This window comes from Rhineura floridana, chromosome 15 (assembly GCF_030035675.1).
Source record: "Rhineura floridana isolate rRhiFlo1 chromosome 15, rRhiFlo1.hap2, whole genome shotgun sequence".
Lineage (NCBI taxonomy): Eukaryota > Metazoa > Chordata > Lepidosauria > Squamata > Rhineuridae > Rhineura > Rhineura floridana.
Genome location: NC_084494.1, coordinates 7,627,000 through 7,651,865, shown reverse-complemented (window position 1 = coordinate 7,651,865; position 24,866 = coordinate 7,627,000). Strand labels below are relative to the sequence as shown.

General features: G+C 45.3%; 1 protein-coding gene across 2 annotated transcripts in view; it reads left to right on the top strand.

The window, feature by feature from the left end:
- The window catches only part of TINAGL1 (tubulointerstitial nephritis antigen like 1), a 53,026-nt gene that overhangs the window by 15,960 nt on the left and 12,200 nt on the right, over positions 1-24,866 (top strand). The window contains exons 4-11 of one of the 2 annotated variants that reach the window (XM_061597028.1): positions 5,035-5,127; positions 7,028-7,142; positions 9,727-9,850; positions 12,148-12,298; positions 13,840-14,029; positions 15,109-15,154; positions 17,378-17,501; positions 18,423-18,896. In XM_061597028.1, coding sequence (XP_061453012.1) covers positions 5,035-5,127; positions 7,028-7,142; positions 9,727-9,850; positions 12,148-12,298; positions 13,840-14,029; positions 15,109-15,154; positions 17,378-17,501; positions 18,423-18,444 — 865 coding nt within the window. In that variant the 3' untranslated portion in view covers positions 18,445-18,896. Of the gene's footprint in view, positions 1-5,034; positions 5,128-7,027; positions 7,143-9,726; positions 9,851-12,147; positions 12,299-13,839; positions 14,030-15,108; positions 15,155-17,377; positions 17,502-18,422; positions 18,897-24,866 lie in introns of those variants that run through there. The other variant, XM_061597027.1, reaches the window with a different exon arrangement.

The window sequence follows — 24,866 nt, the reverse complement described above, 5'->3', positions numbered from 1 at the left end:
CTACAGCAACATCAGGAGGTTCACAAGCCTTGATGAAGGGGACCAGGTTATTTTTATGAAAAACAACAGAGGAGTGGCAAAACTTTATTACAAACTCAGCCTTGTATATTCTCCTTCAGTGCTTGCTCTTCAGTTTGGAGTTTTGTGAGATAAGAGACTTTTCTTGATGCTGTATAACAAACGTTACTTTGCACCCTGGAAGTCTGGTCAGCCTCCTGTATACGATGTGCTGTTGCCATGATGAGTGTGTTCTATTTTAGTGTCTGTATGCATGGGCTCCCTCTTGACTTTTTTGTTTCTCCATTGTTTATTTTGTTCCTTGTTTCTTTTTTGTATAAACATTTTTTTACTGATTTTCATTTTACGAATATCTTCAGTCAGACAACGCAACATTTTGCATGTGTCAGATGCAAGTACAACAAATTACAAACATTACCTAACAAAACCAAAAAAAGTACCATCTTTTTCCTTGTTTCTGGTTTTGTTGTTGAGGTGGTGCGTATCATAAACTTAAAAAAACCCCACAGATCCACAGCTGAGAGGAGTTGAGGTTGCTGTTGTTCCTCTACCCCTTTTTGCCAAACTGAATTCCAGTTGCTGGGAATCACAAGCAGCGGGGGTGGTAGTTGCAGGGCCTGCTTGTGGGCTTCCCATTTGGGGCATCTAGCTGACCTCTGTAAAGAACAGGATGTTGGATTAGACCCAGCCGCCAGGCTCTTCTTATGTTCTTAAAGGCAGAGGGAAGAGAAGGGTTAAAAAGTGAGTGTCTGCTGTTCTTTAGTGAACTGCTCAGCAGGCCCTGGCACAAGGAAGACTCTAAGCAGAGGCGGGCAGGTCCGTAAAAGGAGAAACCTTTTTTGCCTTCAGGATGGGGAAGGGGGAGGAGGGGGAGGGAAAGGATTGTTGTTGCTTTTTAAAATGTATTTTGAGAAAATGCCAAGCATTCTATGAAGTGTAGCTAATGTTGGAGTTGGCTCCCCTTCAGCCAGGCCAACGGGTTTCCTGATGGAGTCATGAAAGGGATTAGGGTACCCTTTGCTACCAATGGATTCGACAGAAGGCCTGGACTAAGGATGTGCTAGAATTCTGCCCAATTCAGATTTGGTTCTGAATTTTCCACTAATGTGCTTATTCTCTGTCACCGTGGGTTGGATTTTTACGTAGCGATTTTCCGCAGCTATTTTTGAAAATGGATTTAAAAAAAAAAAAAACACCCACCTTTAAAATATCCATATTAAGAATGATAATCTTATCAATATTTCCTTTCAAAATATCGACACAGTAATACCTCAGTTAAGGAATCCTCCAGGAAAGAACTGGTTTTACCAAGGGCTTTTTTTAAAAGGTGAAACTGACTAGCATTGCTTTGCTAAGGATAAACTTTCAAGCCTGTGTCTTTGCTTAAGGTGAAACTGACCAGTCTGTGTCTTTGTTAGCAACAAACTGACAAGCCTGTGCTTTTGCTCTGCTAGGGTGAAACTAATAATCCTGTGTGTATGCTTTGTATTAAATAGATCTCTTGCTTTCTCCCAGGGCTGGGGAGGGAATGATCCAATATGATTCAAGGGAGGAGAAGGAGGGGAGTGGGAAGGAGTGGGAGTGGGAGTGGGTGGGTGCTGAGTAGGCACCCATTAAAGCCCCCTTTGAAGCTGCCCCCACCATCTATGAGTGGGTGTAGGAATCTATCCCTATTCCTTTCATGTTATTCCTACCTCTGGTACCAAAGTTTTTGTTAAAGAAGTAATATCTAGGAACTCATCTACTTTGTTAATTGAGGTATTACTATATTTCCTTTCAAAATACTGATATTAATTTTTTTTCTGAGGGGGAAAAACAGGATTGGTAAAAGCAGCAGATAGTGGCCAAAGAGCAAACTCTAATAGATACCAGCCTGTTAGGTCAGTGGAATGCTTTTGAAGTGGCACTGTGGGTCAACGGATCCCATCCCTAGCCTGGACATAGCCCACCATTTCAGTGCGAGGGCACCTTAGTCCAAAACACACACGTGTACAATATGGTTTTGGGTACCAGCACATAGGAAGCAGCTGCGATTGGTCCCTGTAGCTCAGTTCCTCAGCTGTGGTCCTCAAGCTTGATTCAGGTGGTCTGCAGTGGGTCAGTGGATTTGTGGCTGAGGATGGCACAGCCATTGCATTCAACAGTCATATATATATTTAATTGTACTTTAATTGCTTCTTTTCGTATATTGTTTTACAATTTGAGTTCTATGGAATTACAATTGCTGTGAAAGGCAGAAAAATCACGTTGGGTCTGCCAAAGACCCTGCACAATTTTCAAGTGGTCGGTGGGGGGGTGGGGGGGGAAGCATGGAAAAGAAGTCCTGCCAGGAAAGGTTGAAGGGACTGAGCACTTTTAGCCTGGAGCAGTGAAGATTAAGGGGAGAGTTATCAAAGGGTTGTCTCATAGAAGTGGAACTACACAGGAAGACGACAAAGACTTGGTTCTCCATTGTTGCCTCAGGGGGCTGGCTTAGATCTAGTGGGCTTAAGCTACAGGAGGGGAAATTTTGGTTGAATGTGAGGAGAGACTTACATTTACAGATTTACACCTTGCATCTAAAGCAATGTTATGCTACTTTTACAGTCATGGCTTCCCACAAAAGAATCCTGGGAAATTGTAGTTTGTTACAGGGTGCTGAGAGTTATTATAAGACCCCTATTCCCCACACAAAGCTACAATTCCCAGAGAGGTTTACCAATCAATCCCTCTTCCCAGGGAATTCTGGGAGGTGTAGCTTGGCGGGGGGAATAGGGGTCTCCTAGCAACTCTCAGTACCCTTTACAAACTACAGTTCCCAGGATTCTTTGGGTGAAGCCATGGCTATTTAAAAATGGTATAATACTGCTTTAAATGTACTGTATAGTGAAGATGGTGCCTTAATGGTAAGAGTATGTCAACAATTGAACCAATTAACTGGAGTGGGGCTCTCTCTCATGCTGTGGGTCTTTGAGCAGAGGCTGGACAAGATGCTCTGTTCTGGCAGTTCCTGCATTTTTAATGTTTTTATTTTGTTTTGTTTTGAACTTGTAAACCGCTTTTATTCTAAAAATGAAATAGCGGTATACAAATGTATTAATATCTATAAAAATAAATAAATAAATGGGCAGGGGGACTGGATGGCCTACAAGACATCCCCCCCGACTCCATGATTCAGTGAAAAAGTCAGGAGAGAGTTGCATGGAACTCTGCGTCACTTCTCTTTTGGCTACAGAAGGCATAACTATGGCTACGGACACACTTGCAGTTATACGAGTTTCACTGTGTCTCCACCCATGTGTTGTGAATCCTGGGACCCACTACTCACACCCCTTTTTAATAAAAAACCTCATACCCCTTTTTACTAAAACTCTGGGATTCTTGGAATCGAAAGACTTTTTCCATCAAGCCTACTTTGCACCCACTTCAAAGCTGTTTGGTCGATCAACCCGTTGCAACTCTGCGATGTATGCAATGGAAATGCTTTGCTGTGAGCAGTCCTGAAAGGCCTGAGATCAGAAGTGGAGTCCAGTATATTCGAATCAAACTAAAAAGATGTGTACAGCTGGGTGCAGATTGGTTTCAAACCACACTTGGACAAAATGGTCTTGCTGCTTTTTAAGGAACTGGCGTGCATGTCACCTGTGTCTTATATGTGTGCTGTGCTGAGCCCTGGCTCAACTCACTACCTGTCTTCTACACACATACCATGCTCATTGTCTGAGGACTTGACATATTTGTACCGTTGTGTTTGCTGCTTAGGTGATCTAGGCTTGGTTCCATGGGGCTCAGAGCTCACTAGGTCTTCATAACAAATATAGAATTCTGTGTTTGTTCATAAAAATACTTGTATACCTCAATTTCATTTAAAAAAGATTAAAGTAGTTTACAACAATGATATATACACAATAAAAACCACATAAAATTGTTAAAACAGATTCCCAGTTAACTATTACAGAATAAAGCGTTACATATTAATGGTTGGCTTAAGCTTGATGGTGCTGCTTGAACTGGACACTCTCCCTGGCCAATGCATGATTGGCATTAGTCAAAATGCAGCTACCTTCCTTGTATACATAGGGTTCACAGTATGGGGGTGGAAACCCTGCTCAATAAGGGTGCCTGCCACCATGTTGGAAGCTCTGTGCACAAGTAAGACAGCGCCCTTGAGAGTCATGCTGGCCATGCAGTGATCGGGGATTGCATCTCACCATGCACGTTTCTGCTTGCCCCTTTTGTGTGTTCAGACTGAAATGGCTGAAGAGGGATGAAGTGGCCATAAGCCACTGTCTCTTGGCCTTGTCTCCCCCTCCCCTTCTGCAATGTGGTGATAATATGGCCTAGCTTACAGAGTTGTTGTAAAGGGTACTGAGGCTGCATACACACCACATATTTAAAGCAAATTTAAAGCCCATTCAGCACCCTCACCCCAAATATTCCTGGGATTTATAGTTTACCTCTCACAGAGCTACAATTCCCAGCCGCTTTAACAACTACAGTTCCCAGGATTCTTTGGGAGGGAAATGTGCTTTACATGTATGGTATGCATGCAGTCTTAAACAACGTATGCAAAACAACTTGAATTCTGTAAAATACTGTATATGTTGCTATTCATAAAGTTGGTTGGAATGATCTCTTCTGAGATCAGTTATCTGCAGATACAGACAGTAGTAGCCCACATGGTAAGGCAGAGCCATGGAGCCTCCCTACAGTGGCATTACTGCAGCTTACCTGGGCGGGTCTGGAATGAGGCAGGGCAGTGGCAACGAGGTTGAGTCTGTGCATGGGTCCACCAGAGGGACTGCTGGATTGGGTCCCTCAGTATGCCTGCACATCCCCAGCCTCACCATTGCCCTGCCCTGCCCTGCCCTGCCCCATGCAGGTAACCAGAAGCGATGCTAATGTCAGGAGGGTGGCTCCGCCCTGCCACACAGGCAGCTATTGGATCCAGATTTCTGGAAGCCTTACTCCTTGGCCCCTAGCTCGCCTTCCTTCTGTGGCTTCACGCCTGATTTTTGCCATGTCTTCCCTTCTCAGCACTTGCGATGGAAATGGGCGATGGACCTGTGATGACCACGCTTGCCTCATCAATGGAGATATGATAGATGCCATCAACAGAGGGAATTATGGGTAAGAATAAGAACTTGGTCTTGGTGGTTGGGGGTGCGCCAATGTGACAAGCCAGGGAAAAGCTGCCGGGGAGGATGGGGCCAATGGGAACAAGAGGTGGTTTCTGTTGTCTTCCTTCCAAGTGGAGCGTAGTAGGGGTAAGGAGTGGAGTCAGGCATCCACCATTTTGTAGCTGTATTCATGGGGCAAGTTTGCCCACAATGACTAGGACAATGAAGAAGCCTAAGCATGGAGTTGCCATTGCCCTGGCCTTGAGCTCAAAGTCAGAAAAGGATGGGCTGGCCAAGTATGGAGATTACATGCTACTAGCTGAAGGACTAGACCAAGGTCCTGATAGTGAACCCGAGGTTGGTGGCCAGGAGTCTGTGGGCTCCAAGTCCAGACCTCATGGATACCATCCCCCAAGCTCAGTTCACATGAAAGTCAACCCGTTATCCTGATTCAAGACATCTAGTAGAGTTCTGATTCATTGGTTTTATGCTTCCATCTCCCTTTGAAGTTCTTTTGTTCAAAACAGCCATGTTAAGGTCAGTGGCAGAGTGACCTGGGACATTAAAATGTCCCCCCTGCGCACACACATTTTTTTCTTTAAATATAGCCATTTCCAATTTCAGATTTGTGTCAATTTATGCTTTTTGCAGAGATACTGTCCTGTTGGCCCTATATAGAATGCAGAAAGGCATTGCTAGCAAATGAGAGCATAGATCACCTTGGAAAACGAGCTGGGCATTGTCCCCTTGATGTTGTTCCTGATATTATTAGGACCTGCAGTAGTGCTGCCTGAGTAGGTTTGGGGACAAGGATGGCTCCTGGATCTGTTGCAGAATCTAGTCCCTGTTTATGTGTGTTCTGTGGTGAGTAGCTGTGTTAGGTTAGGAGGTTGTAAGCAAGAGCGAGCCTACCACCCAAGACCAGTGAGAGAGAACTTATCATCCAGCATGAGTTATAGATCCTTGGAGTAGATTTAGCTGGAAGCTATAGGTGACTGCAAGCAGTGTTCGTTCACTTTCTCTTCTAGGCCTGTCCTACAGTAGGTCATTCCTGGGTATCAGTCTGGCTTTGCCGATCTGCCTTTTCACTTCATTGGGTGGATATTGTAGTCTAAGAAATTCCAGGTGTAAATCCTTGAGTTGTGACTCTCTGTTCAATGGGTCCAAACAGATGTGGTTGTATCAAAGAGCATGGCTGTAGATAATGGATTTTGTGATGTGGTCTGAATGGAAGCATGTAGATACATGTCGTGGTCAGTACATAAGGTGCTGCACATGTGTCCATTTTGTCCAGGAAGGTGTTAGGGGCTCAGGTATGCCATTTCAACCACCTAGTTTTTCATGTTTCTTTTCCATCTCTCAACTTCCCATGTCTCCTGAAGGCTGCTGAGTATGCTCAGTCCATGTTTCTTTGGGGTTGTGGGCATGGATTTGTCTCCTTTGGGGTTTGTTTTCTTTGTCGTGGTACTTCTGCATATTTCAGGATTCAACTGAGCTATACTGACACCTCCCTCTTGTTTTTCAGTGGTCCTCTTTGGCTCTAGTTCTTTTGGTATGGAAACACTGTTGTGAGAACTAGAAAAATTGATTATTATTCTTGCGTTATGTCCCAATTTATAAAAGCTTTACAGCAATCGAAGTATTTAATTGGGAAATGGGGGTTCTCACCCTTTGTGAGCAGAGTGTGCAAGCACAGAGTCTCACTTTTCCTTCCATGCCAATTCTGAGCCAAGGAAGAATGTCGAGAGGAAAGGGAACATACCTTTTTATATATCCCAAATTATGAACTGACAATGTTTGTTTACCACAGTAGCCTGTTAGTTCCAAATGTTGGCACAATCTCGAATGGAGACAGGTCTCCCTGAGCAAAGGTTTGTCTTCTGAATGGGTTTCCTTCCATCTTTCTTTAGCTGGCGAGCTTCCAACTACAGCCAACTGTGGGGCATGACGCTAGAGGAGGGGATCCAGTACCGACTGGGCACCATCAAACCCCCCACCGCTGTCATGAACATGAATGAGCTCTATGTAAGTCTCTCTTGGTGGTATGACCCAGAATTCTTACAGAATGGCAAAGGCCAGGCCAAGCCCTTAATAATCATTCTGAGACTCTTCATTCCAAAGCCTTTGTTTTTCTTGAGTGGAGGATTGTATAAAATTAAGCACATGTGCATAATTTCCCTGTATGCCAGGCTCTGTGAGACCTGAAACTCCTATCCAGTTACCCATCTGGATTCTGAGAAGCCAGTTTTAAGCCTATATTTATCACATGAAGGCTAATAATAATAATAATAATATTAATAATATTAATAATAATAATAATATAATGGCCCATTTACTCTAGCACCCTGTTCTCACAGTGGCCAACCAGATGCCCGAATCAGAAGCCCAAAAGCAGGACCTGAGTGCAACAACAGCTCTGTCCCCATTTGCGATTCTCAGCAACTAATACTCAGTATGATAAAAAGGGACAGAGGAACATCAGCAACCTGCAATTCCTTTGCTCCTCTCCTTTGTTGCTGCTGCTGTGATGTGTTTCTGCCCGAGCTCTTTCTGGCCACGTGGCATGAACTGTGGAATAATCTACACATACACTCCTAGGTATGGCCTGTCCCCAGTTTGGAGATCTTACAGTCTACATTATAAGGGGAGGGGGGGATGTCCCTTACACTTTTTTGGGGGGGAGGCAGGGAGCAGGGGGAAGATGTGTGACTTTGTTAAGAGAGGAGAATCTGGGGGTCCCTGGAGACTTTTGCAAACAAACCCTACCTCAGCAGCTTCAGCAATTTCCGTCCACAGGAATGGGGGACAGAGGGCAGGGGAAACGTCCTTCCTCTTTTTGGCTCTGTTTTTCTTTCCCACTCCTGGGAAGGTCACGGCAGCCTCACAGGACCTCAGCAGAGGCCGTTAGGCCGATAGAGCCAGGACCCTGCCGCTAACACGGTACATTATCCCGGGTGTAATCACCAGGCCATGCCACCAGCTGAAGTGCCAAAAGAATTGAGCCAGGAACGCCCCTCCCCCATCCATGTTCCCTTTTTAGAACAAGGAAAGGGAAGAAGATGCTCTTCTGGCTCTTTTTACACTCTGTAGCCTGAAGGCCCTCCTTTCCCAGCAAGGGAAGCAACAAGGCCTTGCCTGTCAGCTTAGGAGCGCAAGCTGTCAGCCAGCGTTAGAGGACATTGTTTCAACCGTGATCTCATTTTTGTGTCTGGGCAGTTTGGAGTTCTCGAGGTTATGTAAGCTGGGAGAGGAAGATGCAGGAAAGGGTGGGACATTTTACCAGGCTCGTATTGTGGAGGTTTCTTGACTCTGACTGGATTAAAGGCCAAGGCAGTCTTAAGCGCACACACGCCAAGCCCAACTCTTGACACCCCGCAATGACACTCACTTTATCATGCAGATGTGATCTTTTTTACACTGATGTGCTGTAGTGATTAGAACAGCCTTCGCCAACCTGATGCCCTCCAGATGTTGTTGGACCACAACTCCCATTAACCCTGTTTCTTGGCTGTGCTGGCTGGGGCTGATGGTCCAAAACATCTTGAGGTCACCAGGCTGGGGAAGGTTGAGTTAGAGTGTCATATTAGGACTGAGGAGATCCAAATCTTCACTCAGTCATGAAGCCCCCTTGATAGACTTGGGCCAGTCACTATCTGCTAGCCAAGCCTACCTCACAGGATTGGCAGGTTTTGAGTCTAGCCTGAGGAAGAGAAACATGCTCTGAATCTTGAGATGGTTTGCATGAAACAGTCTTGGTGGAGGAGCTGCTTATGGGGGTTAGGGATAGAAGGGCCTGTCCCTTGCGGATCTTTCCATTTCTCAGTTTTCCAATCTTTAATTAGTTCTCTACATTTCAGCAGCAATTTGTGATCCCCTCCAATAAACACATTTTTATATGTAGCTTTGACTAATGTCCATTCTTTCAAACTATTTCTCCTAGTCTAATGCACCTTAGTATCTTATTTTCACCAATATGTTGATTTTTATGCATACCCTTCCCTAATACATGCATTTTTGTAAACGTTGGTTTGAGAACTGCAGTGCAAAATCCAGACGTGTGAATTTCAAAGGGTGGCCGTGTTTCGGTTCTCATATTGTTTTGGAAAGTGCAAATCTGATCGATTCGACTTTCAGTATGAACTGAATCAAATTTCTCCCCCATCCCTATGGGGGACTGATGCTGCTTTAGAACCAGAACGGCCTTTCTTCCTTCTCCCCTGCAGTGTGTACGTTTGCAATTAAATAGCCAGATTGCAAAAACGCCTCTCCTCACAAAGAAACCCATCGTGGAGAGCTACCATGGAACTTTGCACTGCTCTGAGAAGCTGGGAGCACAGCCCAGTATTGTCTAGGTAGGCTGTGTGTTGAAGGAACCCCCTGGCACATTTGTTGCCAAGAGGATCCCACCATTTGTGAAGTGACCAAGCATAGGGAATAAACCATTCATCTTGAGGTATGCCAGGATGTGGATCTTGAAGGGGGAGGTGAGTCTGTTGCAGGATGTGATATCCCTGGGCTGATTCTGGTTGCGGTTTCCCCTTGAATCCCAGGGATGTTTTTCTGCTCTCTAATTGCCGCCCTTCCTTTCCCGCTTCCCCCCTGTCCATAGGTAAACATGGATGCCAATGAGGTGCTGCCTCCCTATTTCAATGCTGCTGACAAATGGTCTGGAATGATCCACGAGCCGCTGGACCAGGGGAACTGTGCTGGATCCTGGGCCTTTTCTACTGCAGGTGGCTGATCTCACAGGTGGAAGGAATGCACCATGTGAATGATGGAGCAGGAATAGGTTTTCCCTGATGCAGGGGTGGCTAACTTGTGGTCCCCCCGATATTGCTAGACTGGACTCCCAACGCCCATCAGCCCCAGCCAGCATGACCAACGGCCAGGGATGATGGGAGCTGTGATCCAACGACATCTGGAAGGGTTAGGGTTCCCCACCCTGGCCTAAAGCTACCCAATGAGTTCATGGCAGAAGAAAGATTCAAACAATGGTGTCTTATTTGCTTATTATGTTCAGCTTGTTGGTCACTATGCTGCAGCAGTTTCCAAACTGTTATCTGCAGACCACCAGTGGTCTGCGAGTTTCATTCAGGTGGTCCCTGGCATGTCTGTAAAAATACAATTAAAAGTATACAGCATTAAGCACAGCCCATTACAGTTACCACAACAGACAGAAAAGTCGTTAAGTGGTTTGCCAAGACTCTCAGCAATTTTCAAGTGGTCTGTGGGGGGAAACTTTTGGAAACTACTACTCTGTATATTTCAAAGACTGTTTCCTGTACCTTGGATTCTATTGCCAGCTCTGTGCGCTCTGGGGACTAGGGGCCTCATTCTCTGACTCACAAGTCTTCAGAGACCTGGAGATCTTATCAGTAGTACTGGCTCCTTTCCAACATCCCTGGGATCTCAATGTCCCTGATTAATATTATTGTGCTTGTCCCACCTTCCTGCTCCCATGCCCTGTTGCCTCTCTCTCCTAGTGCACAGGTGCTAAGGAACTCTAGGAACAGTCGTTCTTTTGAGAGCACCTCACAGAGGGAGGCCCATTTCTTTCAAGCAGTGTCCCAGACTTTCTTGCACAACAGGTGTGGGAAACCTTTGCTCTTCAGTTGTTGCTAAACTACAACTCTCATCATTCCCAGCAAGCATGGCCAACAACATGGCATCTCCCATGCTCTCGCTCTCTCTCCTCCTAGAGGAGGTCTTACGGTGGCAACTCTTCATTCAGCATGCTGCCTGCTGTTGCCTTCAAACACAGCTTTGATTGGCTCCAACAGATTTCAGGTCTTTCAGCAGGGGTGGGGAAGCTGTGGCCCTCCAGATGTCACTGGACTTCAACTACTACCATCCCTGACCGTTGGCCATGCTGGCCTGGGGGCTGATGGGAATTGTAGTCCAACAATATCTGGAGAGCCACAGGTTGCCCACACCTGTCTTACAAGATCCAGACACCCCATCTAGGTACCTAGATACATGGGAATACATTTGCATAAGCCCCCTTAAGCATGCTCTACAATGTAGCTTAATTTCCCCCTTTGTGGTAAAGGGTTTGCAAGCAAGCTCCCCAGGCCCCTAGGCCAGGTTATTTATTTAGTTATTTATTTATTCAGATAATTTACATGCTACCCTTTGCAAAAGCCACAGGGTGGCTTACAACTGGCAACTAGATAAAAATCCATAAAATAACAGAATCTTAAAAACACAGAATTTAAAAGCACATAAAGAAGAATTCCTAATAACAGCAACAACCAGGACTCTCCTCCTCCAAGCGCCTGCCAAAAACAATGTTACTTAAAACTATAGAGGGATGGAGCCAGATCCACCTCAGGATGGAGGGAGTTCCGTATATGAGGGGCTGCCACTGAAAAGGCCTTTTCCCAGGCTCCCATACTATGTACCTTATTTCATGCAGGAACCACCAGTAACAAATAAATTTAAAAACAGTACAAAGCGGACGCCTATGGCAGAGACCTGTTCATCCAGATGGAAAGCTTTTCAGAACAAAAATGTCTTCAGTAGTTTCCGGAAAGTGCAGATAGTGGGTGGCTGTCATATCTTGTATAGCTGTTGGGGGCTTTAAATGTCAAATTAAGCACCTTGTATTGGTGAAAGTACTTACTTTGGTGAAAGAGCCAGTGGCGGTGTAGTGGTTAGAGTGTTGTACTAGGACCTGGGAGACCAGGGTTCAAAGCCCCATTCAGCCATGAAGCACACTGGGTGACCTTGGGCCAGTCACTGCCTCTCAGCCTAACCTACCTCACAAGGTTGTTGTGGGGGTTAAATTTGGAAGGGGAGAACCGTGTCTACCACTTTGAGCTCCTTGGAGAAAAAGTGGGATATGAATGCAATAATAAATAAATAAAATACGTCCCTCCCCTGCCCCCCGCCATGCTTGGGCCCTGGGTGCTTCGAAGTACCACAGTGCTTGTGCTCCTGTGCTTGGAGGAGCTGATGCAAGAACCTGGCTTTATCATCAGACTTCTGTGGCTTTCCAGACTTCTGACCACATGTGTTGTCTTCTCCCTAGCGGTAGCCTCGGACAGGATCTCCATCCACTCCATGGGGCACATGACACCTGCCTTATCACCCCAGAACCTCCTGTCCTGCAACACCCGCCACCAGCAGGGCTGCAACGGGGGCCGAATTGATGGGGCCTGGTGGTTCCTCCGCAGGAGAGGGTGAGTCGGTGCTGAAAAGTCCAGTCTGCTTCATCAGATTCTGAAATGGAGCCTGGGATAGCCTGAGCAAGTCGATGAAGTCATCAATATGTGTGAGACAGGAAAAGGTCTTGTGCAAATATTGGAGGCATTCCAGAACCCTTTTGGATCTCTCCCAGATTCTTCAAGGCCACCAATTCTGGCTCAGGCAGGAGCTCACTAAGGCAGAACCAAGGAGTCAGATGCTGGATCTGACTTAATCCAGAATGTTACAGCATCCTCATTTTATAGTAGGCTGTTGCATTAGAGAATCATAATGTTCAAACTTCGCATATCTGCCATAGAACCCCTGTACATTGCAGGAGATTCTTGTTGCACACTGAGCCTGTTTCACCACCACTTTGCATGGAATAAGAATTCTCCCCCAGAATGCACCCAACAGCAATCATTGGGAAGGACCATAGCTCAGTGGTAGGGCTTCTGCCTTACATGCCGAAGGTGCCTGGTTCAATCCCCGGCATCTCCAGGTAGAGTTGGGAAAAGCTTCTGTCTGAAACCCTGGAGAGACGCTGCTAGTCCGAGTAGGCAATACTGAGTGAGATGGAGCATTGGTCGGACTCTGAATAAGTTGCCTTGCTGTGTTTCTATGTGGTGGGTGGATTGTGTTTTGTGGAAGACTGTCCTCCGTTAGTTTGCTTGTCTTTAACTTGAACGCTGCCAGGCAATGCCCATTTTGGTCTTCTTGTTGGAGGGAAATCAGCACTTGACAACTAGAGAGGCTTTAAGGCAGGAGGGGGAGACGTGAGAGCTGGAAACTGAAGGGTCTGGAAGAAGTTGTGAGTAAATACTTAAAGCCAAACTACGCATGGCATTGCTTGTGTCTGTCTTTTAAAACTATAAATAGCTGCAACTCTTAGGGGGAGGATGATCAGGACCACGGCACATGTGGAGGGTGTCCCCCACACGCACACTGTGTTCCTTGCAAAAAAAAAAAAAAATCTCCCTTGAAGCTCCTATTAGCCTTGAGAGGGAAACTTCTATTGCCTCCAGGGAAATTCACAAACGCACACCTCTCCACATAGCGTGGTCCTGATCCTGGTCATTCCCCTCCCCAAATGACTGCTATTTTTTAAAGGTACACACATCACCAAACCATGACATGTAGTTTTGCTTAACATCACATGTAGTTTCGCCCTTGGAAGTGGTAAACTCAGTGGCAGAGTGTATCCTTCACCCCGAAGTGGAAGGGTGCTTTGCATCCACTGTTGGAGGCAGTATGAACACCAGTTGCTGGGAATCACAGGCGGAAGGGGATCACCGCTGCTGCGCTCAGGTCCTGCCTGTGGGCTTCCCATTGAGGCATCTAGTTGACCACAGTAAGAAGAGAGGGCTGGACTAGATGGCCCTTTGGCTTGATCCAGTAGGGCTCCCCTTAAGTTCTTAAGTGAGCAAGTCCCATAAGTCGTTCAATTACTTACAAAATCATACCGTTTCTGAAAATTTCAATTAAATTTTTGAAAATTGTATTCTTCCTCCATTCTCTTCCCCATTTGGTCTTCCAGAGTGGTGACGGATGAATGCTACCCCTTCACCAACCAGGGAAAAGACAGCACCCCTCCTGCACCCCCCTGCATGATGCATAGCCGGTCCACAGGCAGGGGGAAGAGACAAGCCATGGCGCGCTGCCCCAACCCAGGGGCCGACTCCAACGAGATCTTCCAGTCCTCCCCTGCTTATCGCCTTTCTTCTAATGTGAGTCCCACATAGCTTGTGCTGGAGGCAGTTTGTTCTCTGGGCTGGAGGTGTTGGGAGTAATGGGCAATAGCAGCGCTGCCCCTCCCCAGGCCAGGCAGGTTTCATACCAGCGCATTCGTTGGTGTCAATGCCTCCTCCAACCTAGCGCCCTCCAGATGTGTTGGACTACCAGCACCCAATATCGTCACCTTGTAGTAGTGAGTGGGCTTGCATGTTCCAGTGAGCCCTATGAGCGATGCCGTCGGGAGTCATGTACTCCTAGGAGGGTCACCCATGGTGGTAAGGTCAAAGGAAAGGAACCAGACAAAGAATGATCCAAGAATGTCCTCAACGGCAGATCAGGTGGAGGATTACAATGTGTATGTTACAACGGCTGGAAAGGCAGATGAAAGGTGCAGCCTATAAAAGACTTCCAATCGTCATGGTAGCCATGCCATTGGATCAAAGCCTTTTTCTGTCAAGATTGTGTGTTGGCCGTTGGGCGCCGATCTCCCCACATAAAACAAATTCATGCACAGGCATCTTCCAACCAAATTATCTTGGAAGACAATCTTACTTGGCCACGAGTGATTGCCAATGAAATATCTTCTGAGACATTTCAGCTCAATGCGACTTCAGACTGTATACAATACACGGTGCAATCCTTACAACAGCTGGATGAAAAGGTCTCTTCCTTAGATGTTCGTTTGAATTTTTAAAAAACTATTTTCATTTTTTTTGTACTGTGACAATACTATTTTTAGCTATTCCTATATCTGTAAATTACCTTGACACTCATGTAGAAGGTGATTCATAAATTAATTAAATAACAACAAGCACAGCAACCCTGTAAGGTAGGTCATTGTTCCTCTATGTGGAAGAGTCCTTACCAATCTGGCCAGACTATGACCTCACGTCATCCCAGGTACAGGTGTTCCAGCCATTGCTCCTAGATAGATCCTAACAAACTAAAGAGATCAGACTGTTCTAGTGTTTGGAGAACAGTAGGACCCTCGAGAATCTAGCAACTGGGCATTTCTGGGCTATACAGGATGCCAAAGGCCTTTCTTTGACAGAACTCTGCCTTCTGCTTGCAGGAAAAAGAGATTATGAAGGAGTTAATGGAGAATGGACCAGTGCAAGGTGAGCACAGGGAACAACAGAGATTTGTGACAGTGATTTGTGATTTTAGACTGTACAGTTTTGTGTACAGTTTTGTGTTATTTTTATTGTATTTTTAATGTTCACCGCCCAGAGAGCTGTTGCTAGTCGGGCGGTATATAAGCTTAATTAAATAAATAAATAAATAAATAAACAGCAAGAACTTGGAGCAGGAGCAGTCTATCTGAGTAATTAGGACTGTAGAGGTCCACAGCCTTTCTTAACTTGCCCAAGTGCTATTGCCTGACCAGGGGAGGGCATAGACTTGTCAGTCTCTTACTCACCATCACCCTGGAATAGAAATGATTGTTCACAGAACTGCCGTTCATAGTTCCCACCAGGGGAGACTCAAGGATAAGAAGGGGAAATCAGCTTTCTAAAATGCTGCTTTCATACTTTGTACAAACCTCCCCCACTCCATGCCTCTGCCTCAGCAACACCACACTGTTCCAGTAACCCGCAGAGGGAAGTTCGTGTTTAAAGTTTACGCAGGTTGAATCAGTAAGGACTGGCTGGTAGAAGTCAGTTTGTGGGTTTTGGCATAGGCGCAATCAGGACTGACCGTCCACCGGGCATTTGTCAATTATTAAGCTTGAGGGAGTTAGACTCTGGCTTTCAGTGGCTCACTGACTTATGTGACTGAATAAAACAGGAGAACAACCCTCATGCATTAATGGGGGGAGTGGGGTGGCATGACCCTCTGCCACCTGCACATTCATCACATGTGAGAAAAGGCACGCACATGAATGGGGGTGGGCTGGGCTTCCGGGTGCATCAGCAAGGGGAGGGACTAGCCTGTGTGACTCCGTGACCCTTTCACACACATTGAATTTGGGAAGTCGGAGGGGCTTGGCTTTACCCTTTTAGTGGCACCAACTATCATGGAAGAATTGGGCTGATAAACATCATGTTACATGCAAACAATTTTGCCACTTTGGAGTGGAAAGAGCAGGGCCAGATTAAGCTGAGGAGGGCCCCTAGGCTGATTCTGAGCCCCCCACCATCCCATCCCATCCCCCCCGCTTCACCTACCTTTCCGCTTCTTTTGCGGCTGCGCGCGCAGGTTTGCCATCAATCAAAATGGCGGCCGAGGTTTCCCTAAGGGGCTGAAGCCTCTGCCACCATCTTGGTTGATGGCAGCAATGCGCACGTGTAGCACGCATGCGTGCCATCAACTAAGATGGCGGGAGAGGCTTCAGCCCCTTAGGGAAACCTCGGCCACCATCTTGATTGATGGCAAACGGCAAAAAACAGAGGAGAAAAAGGTAAGTGAAGCGGGGGGATGGTGGGCAGTTCGGAAGCTCTTGTCACGTGATCCACGGCTCCTGTCCTGCTTCCACGGACCGCGGGACCCCCAGAGCTCCGGGCCCCTGGGCTTCAGCCTACTAAGCCTGATGGATAATCCGGCCCTGGGGAAGAGCTTAATTTAAGTCTGGAACTAGATGCTATGAGAGCCATATGTGTTTGCCATCTGAGGTTCAGCACCAACACATCTGAGGTTCAGCACCACAAAGCTGTACGAAAGGTCTAGAAGTTCAACAGGTGGACAAAACAAACATATTCATACCAGCGGTCAAAATTCCAAAACTTAATTGGCCATTAATGAATTTGAAGCCTACAAGTGCTGGACTTCTGTTTCCCACCCTGTTCCCTGCCACCCATAATAGCAGAGCTGTGTCTCCCTCCCTCTTTCTTGTAGTACAAAATAGGAATTGGAGAGGAATTTGGCTTGATTTGCATTACCTATTATGTGCTTCCTGGAACAATACGTGAACCGAAAAGTCACTATTATTTAAAATTAGCACTTCTCTAAATTTTGTGATATGGTTCTCCAAGCAAAAAGTGTGTACAAAAATGTGTATATTAAGGGAAAGTGTGCATAAAAATGCATATGTATTAGTGGAAACAACACCAAAAAAATGCATTGTATTAGGGAAGATTGCTTGCAAAGCATGAGTAGATTGAGGAAAATTGCATACAAGATGTGTACATTAGGAGAAACAGGCACTAAAATGTGGATACATTTTTGTGTGGATTTTAAAAATAATAGCTGACTAATGTGGAAATGTGCCCGACTTTATCTGCTATTCCCTTGAAGGACAGATGGGCCTCAAAAGGGTGGGTGGTGAAGTTAACTTCAGTCGTGGACTGCTTGTGCCAGCTGTTGTCTGTTGTTTATTCCACCTTCTTTCTCTTCCTGCACAGCCATCATGGAGGTGCACGAAGATTTCTTCATGTACCGAAGTGGCATTTATCGGCACATTCCTGTAGCAGCTGGGAAGCCAGAAAAGTACCGGCGGCACGGTACCCACTCCGTCAAAATCACAGGGTGAGAGAGATTGTTTGAGGGGATGATGTTGGCTGGGGGGTATTCAGCAGTTACCTTTTGACCGACCACAGGAGTATCATATCACACGGTATTCCTTAGTGCGTGAATTCTCACAGGTTATGTCCTAGTGGATCACACTGAGATCCAATTCACTCTAGCATTCTGTTTCCAACAATGGACAGCAGCTTCTGAGAGGCTCAAAAGTGGGGTGTGAACATGATAAACCTCTTCTGGTATTTGTAGTACCCTACATCAAGCTTCTGGTGTGGTGGTCAACTTTGCCAGCCTACCAGCCATTTATTGGCCCTTCCAGTAAACCTGTCATTCCTCAAGTAAATGGTACTGAGGTCTGAAATGCTGTTAAACTTTAGCAGGGTTGGGGAACCTGTGGTAGTCCAGATATTTTGGACTTCAGTTCCCATCATCCCTGAACATTGGCTGTGACAGCTAAGGCTGATGGGATATTAGGGTCCAAAACTTCTTTTGGGCCATAGATTCTTCACCTCTGCTCTAGATTCTCTTAGTTTCTATCCATAACTGAATGTTTCATCTAAGTTCTGTTTGTGTGTGTGTGTGTGTGTGTGTGTGTGTGTGTGTGTGTGTGTATGTATGTAAAATGTTGGTTCATCTTCCATCCTCTGTAGCAACAGAAAACCAATTTGTTCTTTAATTTAGGTAACGGATGGGGAACTTGTGGCCATCCAGACGTTGCTGGACTACAACTCCCATCACCATTGGCAGTTGGCTATGTTGGCTGGGGGTAGCTGGGGGTGTTAGTTCAACAACATCTGGAGGGCAACAGTTTCCCCGTCCCTGATCTAGGTGATAGCCCTTCGATATTTGAAGATGGCTGTCATATAACATCTTAATCATCTCACCTTCAGGCTAAACATACCCAACTCTTTCAACCCTTCCTCATAGGACTTGGTTTCCAGGGCCGTAATTATTTTTGTAGACTGAGGATAGAATTCTGGCATGTCACTTCAGTCTACAAGTGGTGTAATACCAGTTTAGAATCTTCACTTGATGTAACAGAGCAAGAAAAAGAAGATAAATGAATTATTTAGCACATCGACTAGAAGGATATGCAAAAACATTCTCCCTGACATGCTACTTTGCCATATGCAGGGAGGGTGTTGTTTTTTTAACATAAGAGAGTATTCAAAATGTAATTGTACACCTGCATCCTGATGTGATACAAACTTGGGATGTTTGAGGAATTTGACCTTTGCAAACCTTCTGGACTAACTGTGTGGATCAGAACTTAATTATCCATTGGCTTTTTCAACTCCCAAATATTCTGACATAATTCTCTGTATCAAAATAATTTCAGAAATTTGTATTTTGAGGGGAAAACATGTACCTATATTTGTATTCTTGTGCATTTTTAAAAAATAAAAGTCACAGAAATGGGATGGGATGGATTTATGGGTGAGCATATGTAATAGTGACCTAAGTTGGAAATAGCCTGATTTGTCCATCCTCAGTTCAGCTCCATTAAGGACATAAGAAAAGCCTGGCTGGTGGGTCAGGCCATTGCCCCATCCAGTCCAGCATCCTGTTCTCACAGTGGCCAACCAGATGCCCATGGGAAGCCCACAAGCAGGACCTGAATACAGAAAGCACTCTCTTCCCTCTTGGGATTCCTAGAAATGGGTATTTAGAGGCATACTGTCTCTGACAGTAGTATCTGGGAGTGAGGCAATAGAATGGCCTGTACCACTCAGATACAGGTAGGGTTCACCATTTATGAATGCTTTCCACACATTTTAAATATGCCTGTAAATAGAAAAAGACTCTAGTCCAGCTGTTTGCCTGCTGTGCCATTTTTCCATTTGTAGGGATTTCTTTAGAGCAGCGATTGTCGACATGGTGTTCTCCAAGTGATATGGACTGTAACTCACAATCAACCCCAGCTAGTATGGACAATAGTCAGGGATTATGTGGCCTGTAGTCCAAAACATGTGGAAGACACCACATTGGATACCCCAGATTTAGTGCATAAAAGAGCATTCAAAATCATGATTCTACACCTGCTCCCAGAAATGGTCCAGTTCAGATTGAGGGGAGATATGATAGCACTCTCCAAGTACTTGAAAGGTTGTCACACAGAGGAGGGCCAGGATCTCTTCTCGGTCGTCCCAGAGTGCAGGACATGGAATAATGGGCTCAAGTTGCAGGAAGCCAGATTTCAACTGGACGTCAGGAAAAACTTCCTAACTGTTAGAGCCATACGACAATGGAACCAATTCCCTAGAGAGGCAGTGGGCTCTCTGACACTGGAGGCCTTCAAGAGGCAGCTGGACAGCCACCTCTCGGGGATGCTTTAATTTGAATTCCTGCTTTGAGCCTTTTAGGCCCCTTCTGACTCTGATTCTACCACCTGGTTTTGCTACAGGTGCAGACCAGAACTATGTGGCACCAGCAGTGTATATGCTTTGGTGGAGGGGTGTGTGTGTTGGGCCTGGCTCCAGGATGTGGGCAAAGAAAGAAAAGCGGGAAGGCACTAATTGCAGGAAAAAGGAATAGAGGATGCACAAGGAGAAATGTTGGGTTTCAATTGTTGTTGTTTTTAAAGTGATCTTGAAGGTCTCCTTCCTTTTTCCAGGTTTTGGGTGGCCAGTTGCAGAGGGCATCCCCAGTAGGCCCCTTAAACTTGGAAAAGGAGGCATGCAAACCCAGAATTTTCCCAGGCACCCTCTTTCTTCCTTGTGGCTCTTTTTGGATCCCTGATTTTTTAAAAAAAGTTTAATACGGTCACAGACCAAACAGGGATCCCTGATGAATGCCTGGCCTCATGGCCCTGTGGAGCTCGTTCTGTGTGTGTGTGTGTGAGAGAGAGAGAGAGGCAGTGGAAAGTTCACCATATTTCATCTCTGCAGTGTTGTGGGGAGGGGGCTTTCTCTCCTTTCCCTGCCATTACGTGGGCACTGGCTGGCAACTGCTGCTTGAGGAATGAAGAACGAAAACTAACAAGAGAGGCCCTGCAGGGGGAAAGCGGAGGCTTTGAGAACAAGCCGCTGCCAGATAAAGCCAGTCTCTTTGGGGAAGGTGAGAACTTCTCTCTCTGACGTCAAACACCCACCAGCCGGGTGAAAGAGTCATTCTTTGAGTGAGCTGAGCACAGCCGGGGTGGATTCTCCTCTGAACACCGTTTCGCCAAGGCTGGAATGGCTTCAGAGATGCATCCTGCAAGATGTAGAAGTCCCTCCAAAGTTTAGCAGATGAAATGAGGGCACTCTGGTGTGCTTTTTATGCTGCTAGAGCTAAAACAAGCAAGAGTCTTGTGACACTTTAAAAACGGATCTATTGGGGCAGAAACCTTTGTACTCTGCAATCCACTTTAGGTGGCTGATGAAGTGGACTTTAGTCCATGAAAGCTTGTGCCATAATAAATGTGTTAGTCTTTAAGGTGCCACAAGACTTGTAACACCTCTTGCCTGTGCCTCTCTCCATCACACCATTGCTGAAGGTTCTTCTCTGCCTGTTGTATATTGTAACCCACTCTGGTTTCTTTCTGAAGAAGGGGTCTGAATGGGGTGTGAATAAACTGGCCCACCAATGTTTTTTAAAACCTTAAGCCTCCTCCAGCCGTCCTTCTGCATTTATGATTATTTGTGCTCATGATGGCATTGTGGATGTTATACACAATCTTGCTTTCAATGCTGTTTGGGCCTGCAAACGTTTTAGGGTGTACATACTGCTTTGTTTCCAATTCCCGCATATTCCATAACTTCCTGCTGAAACCCTCTTAACTTTTTATACTACAAATGTTCCAGGGTGTATATATGTGTGTGTGTGTCCTGCTTTTGTTCTACTGTAGTGCAAGAGTGCCCCTCCAGACAGCAAAAATGTGATAACATTGGGGAAGCATTGCAGAACAATAGACAAAGTGGAATGATGTGTGGACTGTCCAGTATAAAAATCCACCACAAATGCATTATTAATGCATTAATTACATGTTGCAGAATATATCTGCAAAAAAAAAAAAGGTCACACTAGTCTGGGGAGGAGGCTAAGAGTGTCTCCAAAGGAATGAATAACAGAGACCCTTCTCGCACCTTGAAGATTAAAGCCCTGCTCAGGTAGTCTGCTTGCATGTCATTCCTACACATGAGCAGGGACAAGCACTCTGCGCTTGCCCCCTGCATCATTATCCTTGTCATCCTCAACTCACTCACAGACTGTGTGAAGCCTTGGAGCCTCTCTGACTTGTGGAGGCTCCTAGGGTTCTATATTGTGTGGGGATCCTCCCTGAATAGAGGAGGCGCAACCCTTCACACAGTCACCTTCCAAGAATTGGAGGGTGACAGGGATGGTGGCACAGAGGATGGAACGCATATCCTTCCTTGTGTAGAATTGTCATTCCCGAATCAGGCTTATGTTGCAAGACTGTGTTCTTGCTGCAAGTAGGGTAGTCGTATGTCTCCTACTTCACAGAGGACGGTCGTTCATTTGAAGGGTGGCCCAGTCCAAGACCCATTTAAAGATAAGGAACCAGAAGAAAGGAGGTGATCAGGACCTTGTACAGTACTGTAGTTGCTCATCAACAGCAAGGACCTGATTGGTAGACGGCACACAGCTCACTTGGTCCTAGTCTTCTCCATGACGGTGGGATGTGTTGTATTTCTTATTAAATTCTAGGAATCATTTCTAAATTTGCATCTATACATGTCAAATAGGATATGCAAATTTAATGCAAATCTGTGTCCTTTTTTCGTTGATGGGTTTACGTTAGCTGCAACTTTAGGGAAGGTCTGCAGCTCAGTGGTGGAGCATCTGTCTTACGTGTGGAATGTCTGGGGAAAGCTCCTGCCTGAAACCCCAGAGAGCCACTGCCAATCAGAGTAGACAATACTGAGCTAGATGGAACAATGGTCTGATTCAGTATAAGACAGTTTCCTGTGTTCTTGGAGGAAGTTGCCTTTTATCGAGTCAGGCTGCTGGTCTATCTAGCTCAGCCTGGTAGTTGTTCTTAAAGGTTTCTGTGAGGAATCCTTCACATTCCCACTTTCCCAATCCCTTGGAGGTGCCAGGGATTGAACCTGGGACTCTCTCTGAGCAAAGCACTTCCCTACTAGAGAAGCTCAGTTGTTTGTATGGTCCTTCTCCTGTAAGTGTCTTGAGGCAACTCTCATCTATTGCTGCCCATTGTTGGCATGCATACTCAAAAACCAATTCACACTTCATCTTCTGCCACTTACACCTGCTTTCATCTTCTCTTGCATACAAGTCAGGGCTGGTCAAACCATTAGGCAGAGTGAGGCAGCTGACTCAAGCAGCAGATACTTGGGGTGTTGGAAGAACAGCTATGTGTGCCACATGGGCTGCCCTCTGCTCCTTCAGCTAGCCTGCTGCCTTCAGATGCAGTGGAGACTCTGTCCCATTGCTAGCTTTGAACTAAGATTCAACTGTCAGTCCAGTCAACTTTTGTATATGCATTGGAGAGGGGGGTACATTTTGCCTTTTAACCAGGCAGCAAAATATCTTGGGCTGACTTTGGTGCAAGTTTATTGGCAAAGGAAGCCCTACATCAGGAGGGAGAGGTGTTTGGTGGTGAATTTGGGGTATCACAAAGAATGAGGGAGAGAGCTAAATTGTATGACCATAATCTCCTGGAAAGTTCTCCTGTGCAATGTTATGTTCATTAAAACAAACGGAAGCTGCTCAAGAGCAAAGTAACTGCTTGTAAGTCAAGTGGAAACAGGATCTGCTTTTGTGCCGTGCAGGTTATTGTCTTTCACACACACACCCCTGAACTCTGGGACCCTTATGCAGCCTGTAATATTTTTAAATGTATATTTGTAACTATGAGGACTAGAAAATTGAGTTGTTTTTTTTAAAAAAAGAAAATAAATAAAGGCAAAAACAGGAAAGAAACCTGTGGCACCTTCAACACTTACAAATTTATTGTAAGATTTTTCTTTTAAAGATGTTTTTAGTGCTCATAATAATAACAGTGTGGCACATGAGCTTTTGTAGATAAGGACCTATTCATTGGATGCATGAAAGCAGAGATTAAATGCTAAAGTACACGTCACGCTGGAGATCCTTGAATGGTTGTCCTGCCGTAATTTTTCTGTTCCTACAAATAGGAACAGGAGGGCACAATTTGAATTGGGGATAAGAAGAGATGTGCATGTTAGCTGACTTGTGGGAGGGGGAGTTCATTTGTACTGAGGAAGTAGGGGAATTGAACCTCTCTTCCCTCTAATGTGCTATGTGGCCATATCTAAATCAGGCCCTTTCGGGGGGGGGAATCATAGAGAGATCTTCATTAATATATGGTTTGGTTGTCTTAACCGCAAATTCAGCACCTGATACATAGAATTCCAAATGGCACAATTGTTCCTATTTACCGCAAACATTCCCTGTTTTTTAGTGACCTGCCTCTGGTCAAGCACAATCCCTATTTCGTCCCTGTTTTTGCATTTGTTAAAATGTTGTTGGTGTGAGAATTTGCTAGAGTTGTCACACTTCAGGATTCAATTCTCTCCCCTCAGTCTCTAGAAATTAAATCATTCGGGCTCTCAAACTACAACACTCTTAAGGAGGGGCCCTGATTCTTTCCTCTCTCTGTATATATTTTTATAACTCAAACCATCTTGCATCTGAATGGAAGAAGAGGGTGTGTGTAGAGAGGTTATTTAACCCTTTCATCTCCTGTCAATTTCCAGCTCAAAATCACCTCTTCCCCCCTCCTGGTTTTTCACTGGCAGAGAAGATATAGGGGGTTATGGGGATTCTGTAGCTTTCTTCCCACAGTTTAAAAAGCAGCGTGGGCAGGTAATTTTGAGCTTTGAAATAGGTTGGAGTAGAAAGGGTTATATAACCATCCAGCTTCTTCTGTCGGATGTGGCCTGCTCCAGGATTTAACCCCACCAATAAGCACACACCAATAAGCACTCTGCGTAACACACAGGTTCAACCTAAAAGGAGTACCGGATGCATTTTGTGTCTAGTGCATCTGCTAGGGATGGAAATGTCTGCCAATTGCAGTTCTCTCAGTTTCATATTTTTCCAATCTTAAATTTAATTCTCCACATTTCTATAGCAATTTGTAATTAAAAAAAACTCATGAAAATTCTCCAGCATTTTAGCGCAAATTCATCCTAATAAATAAATTTTTGTAGACAGTTTTGACACATTTTGCAAGCAAGTTCTCGTCATATAATGCATTTTTGCATGTTATTTTCACTCATATATTCATTTTGGGCTCTTTCTGGAAGGACAGGATATAAATTTAATAAATAATAATTTTTTTTATGCACACTTTCCTTTAATATATGCGTTTTTATAAACATGCATCGCAAAATTCAAGTAAGTGTGAAATTCAAAGGATGGCTGTGTTTCGATTCTCATGTT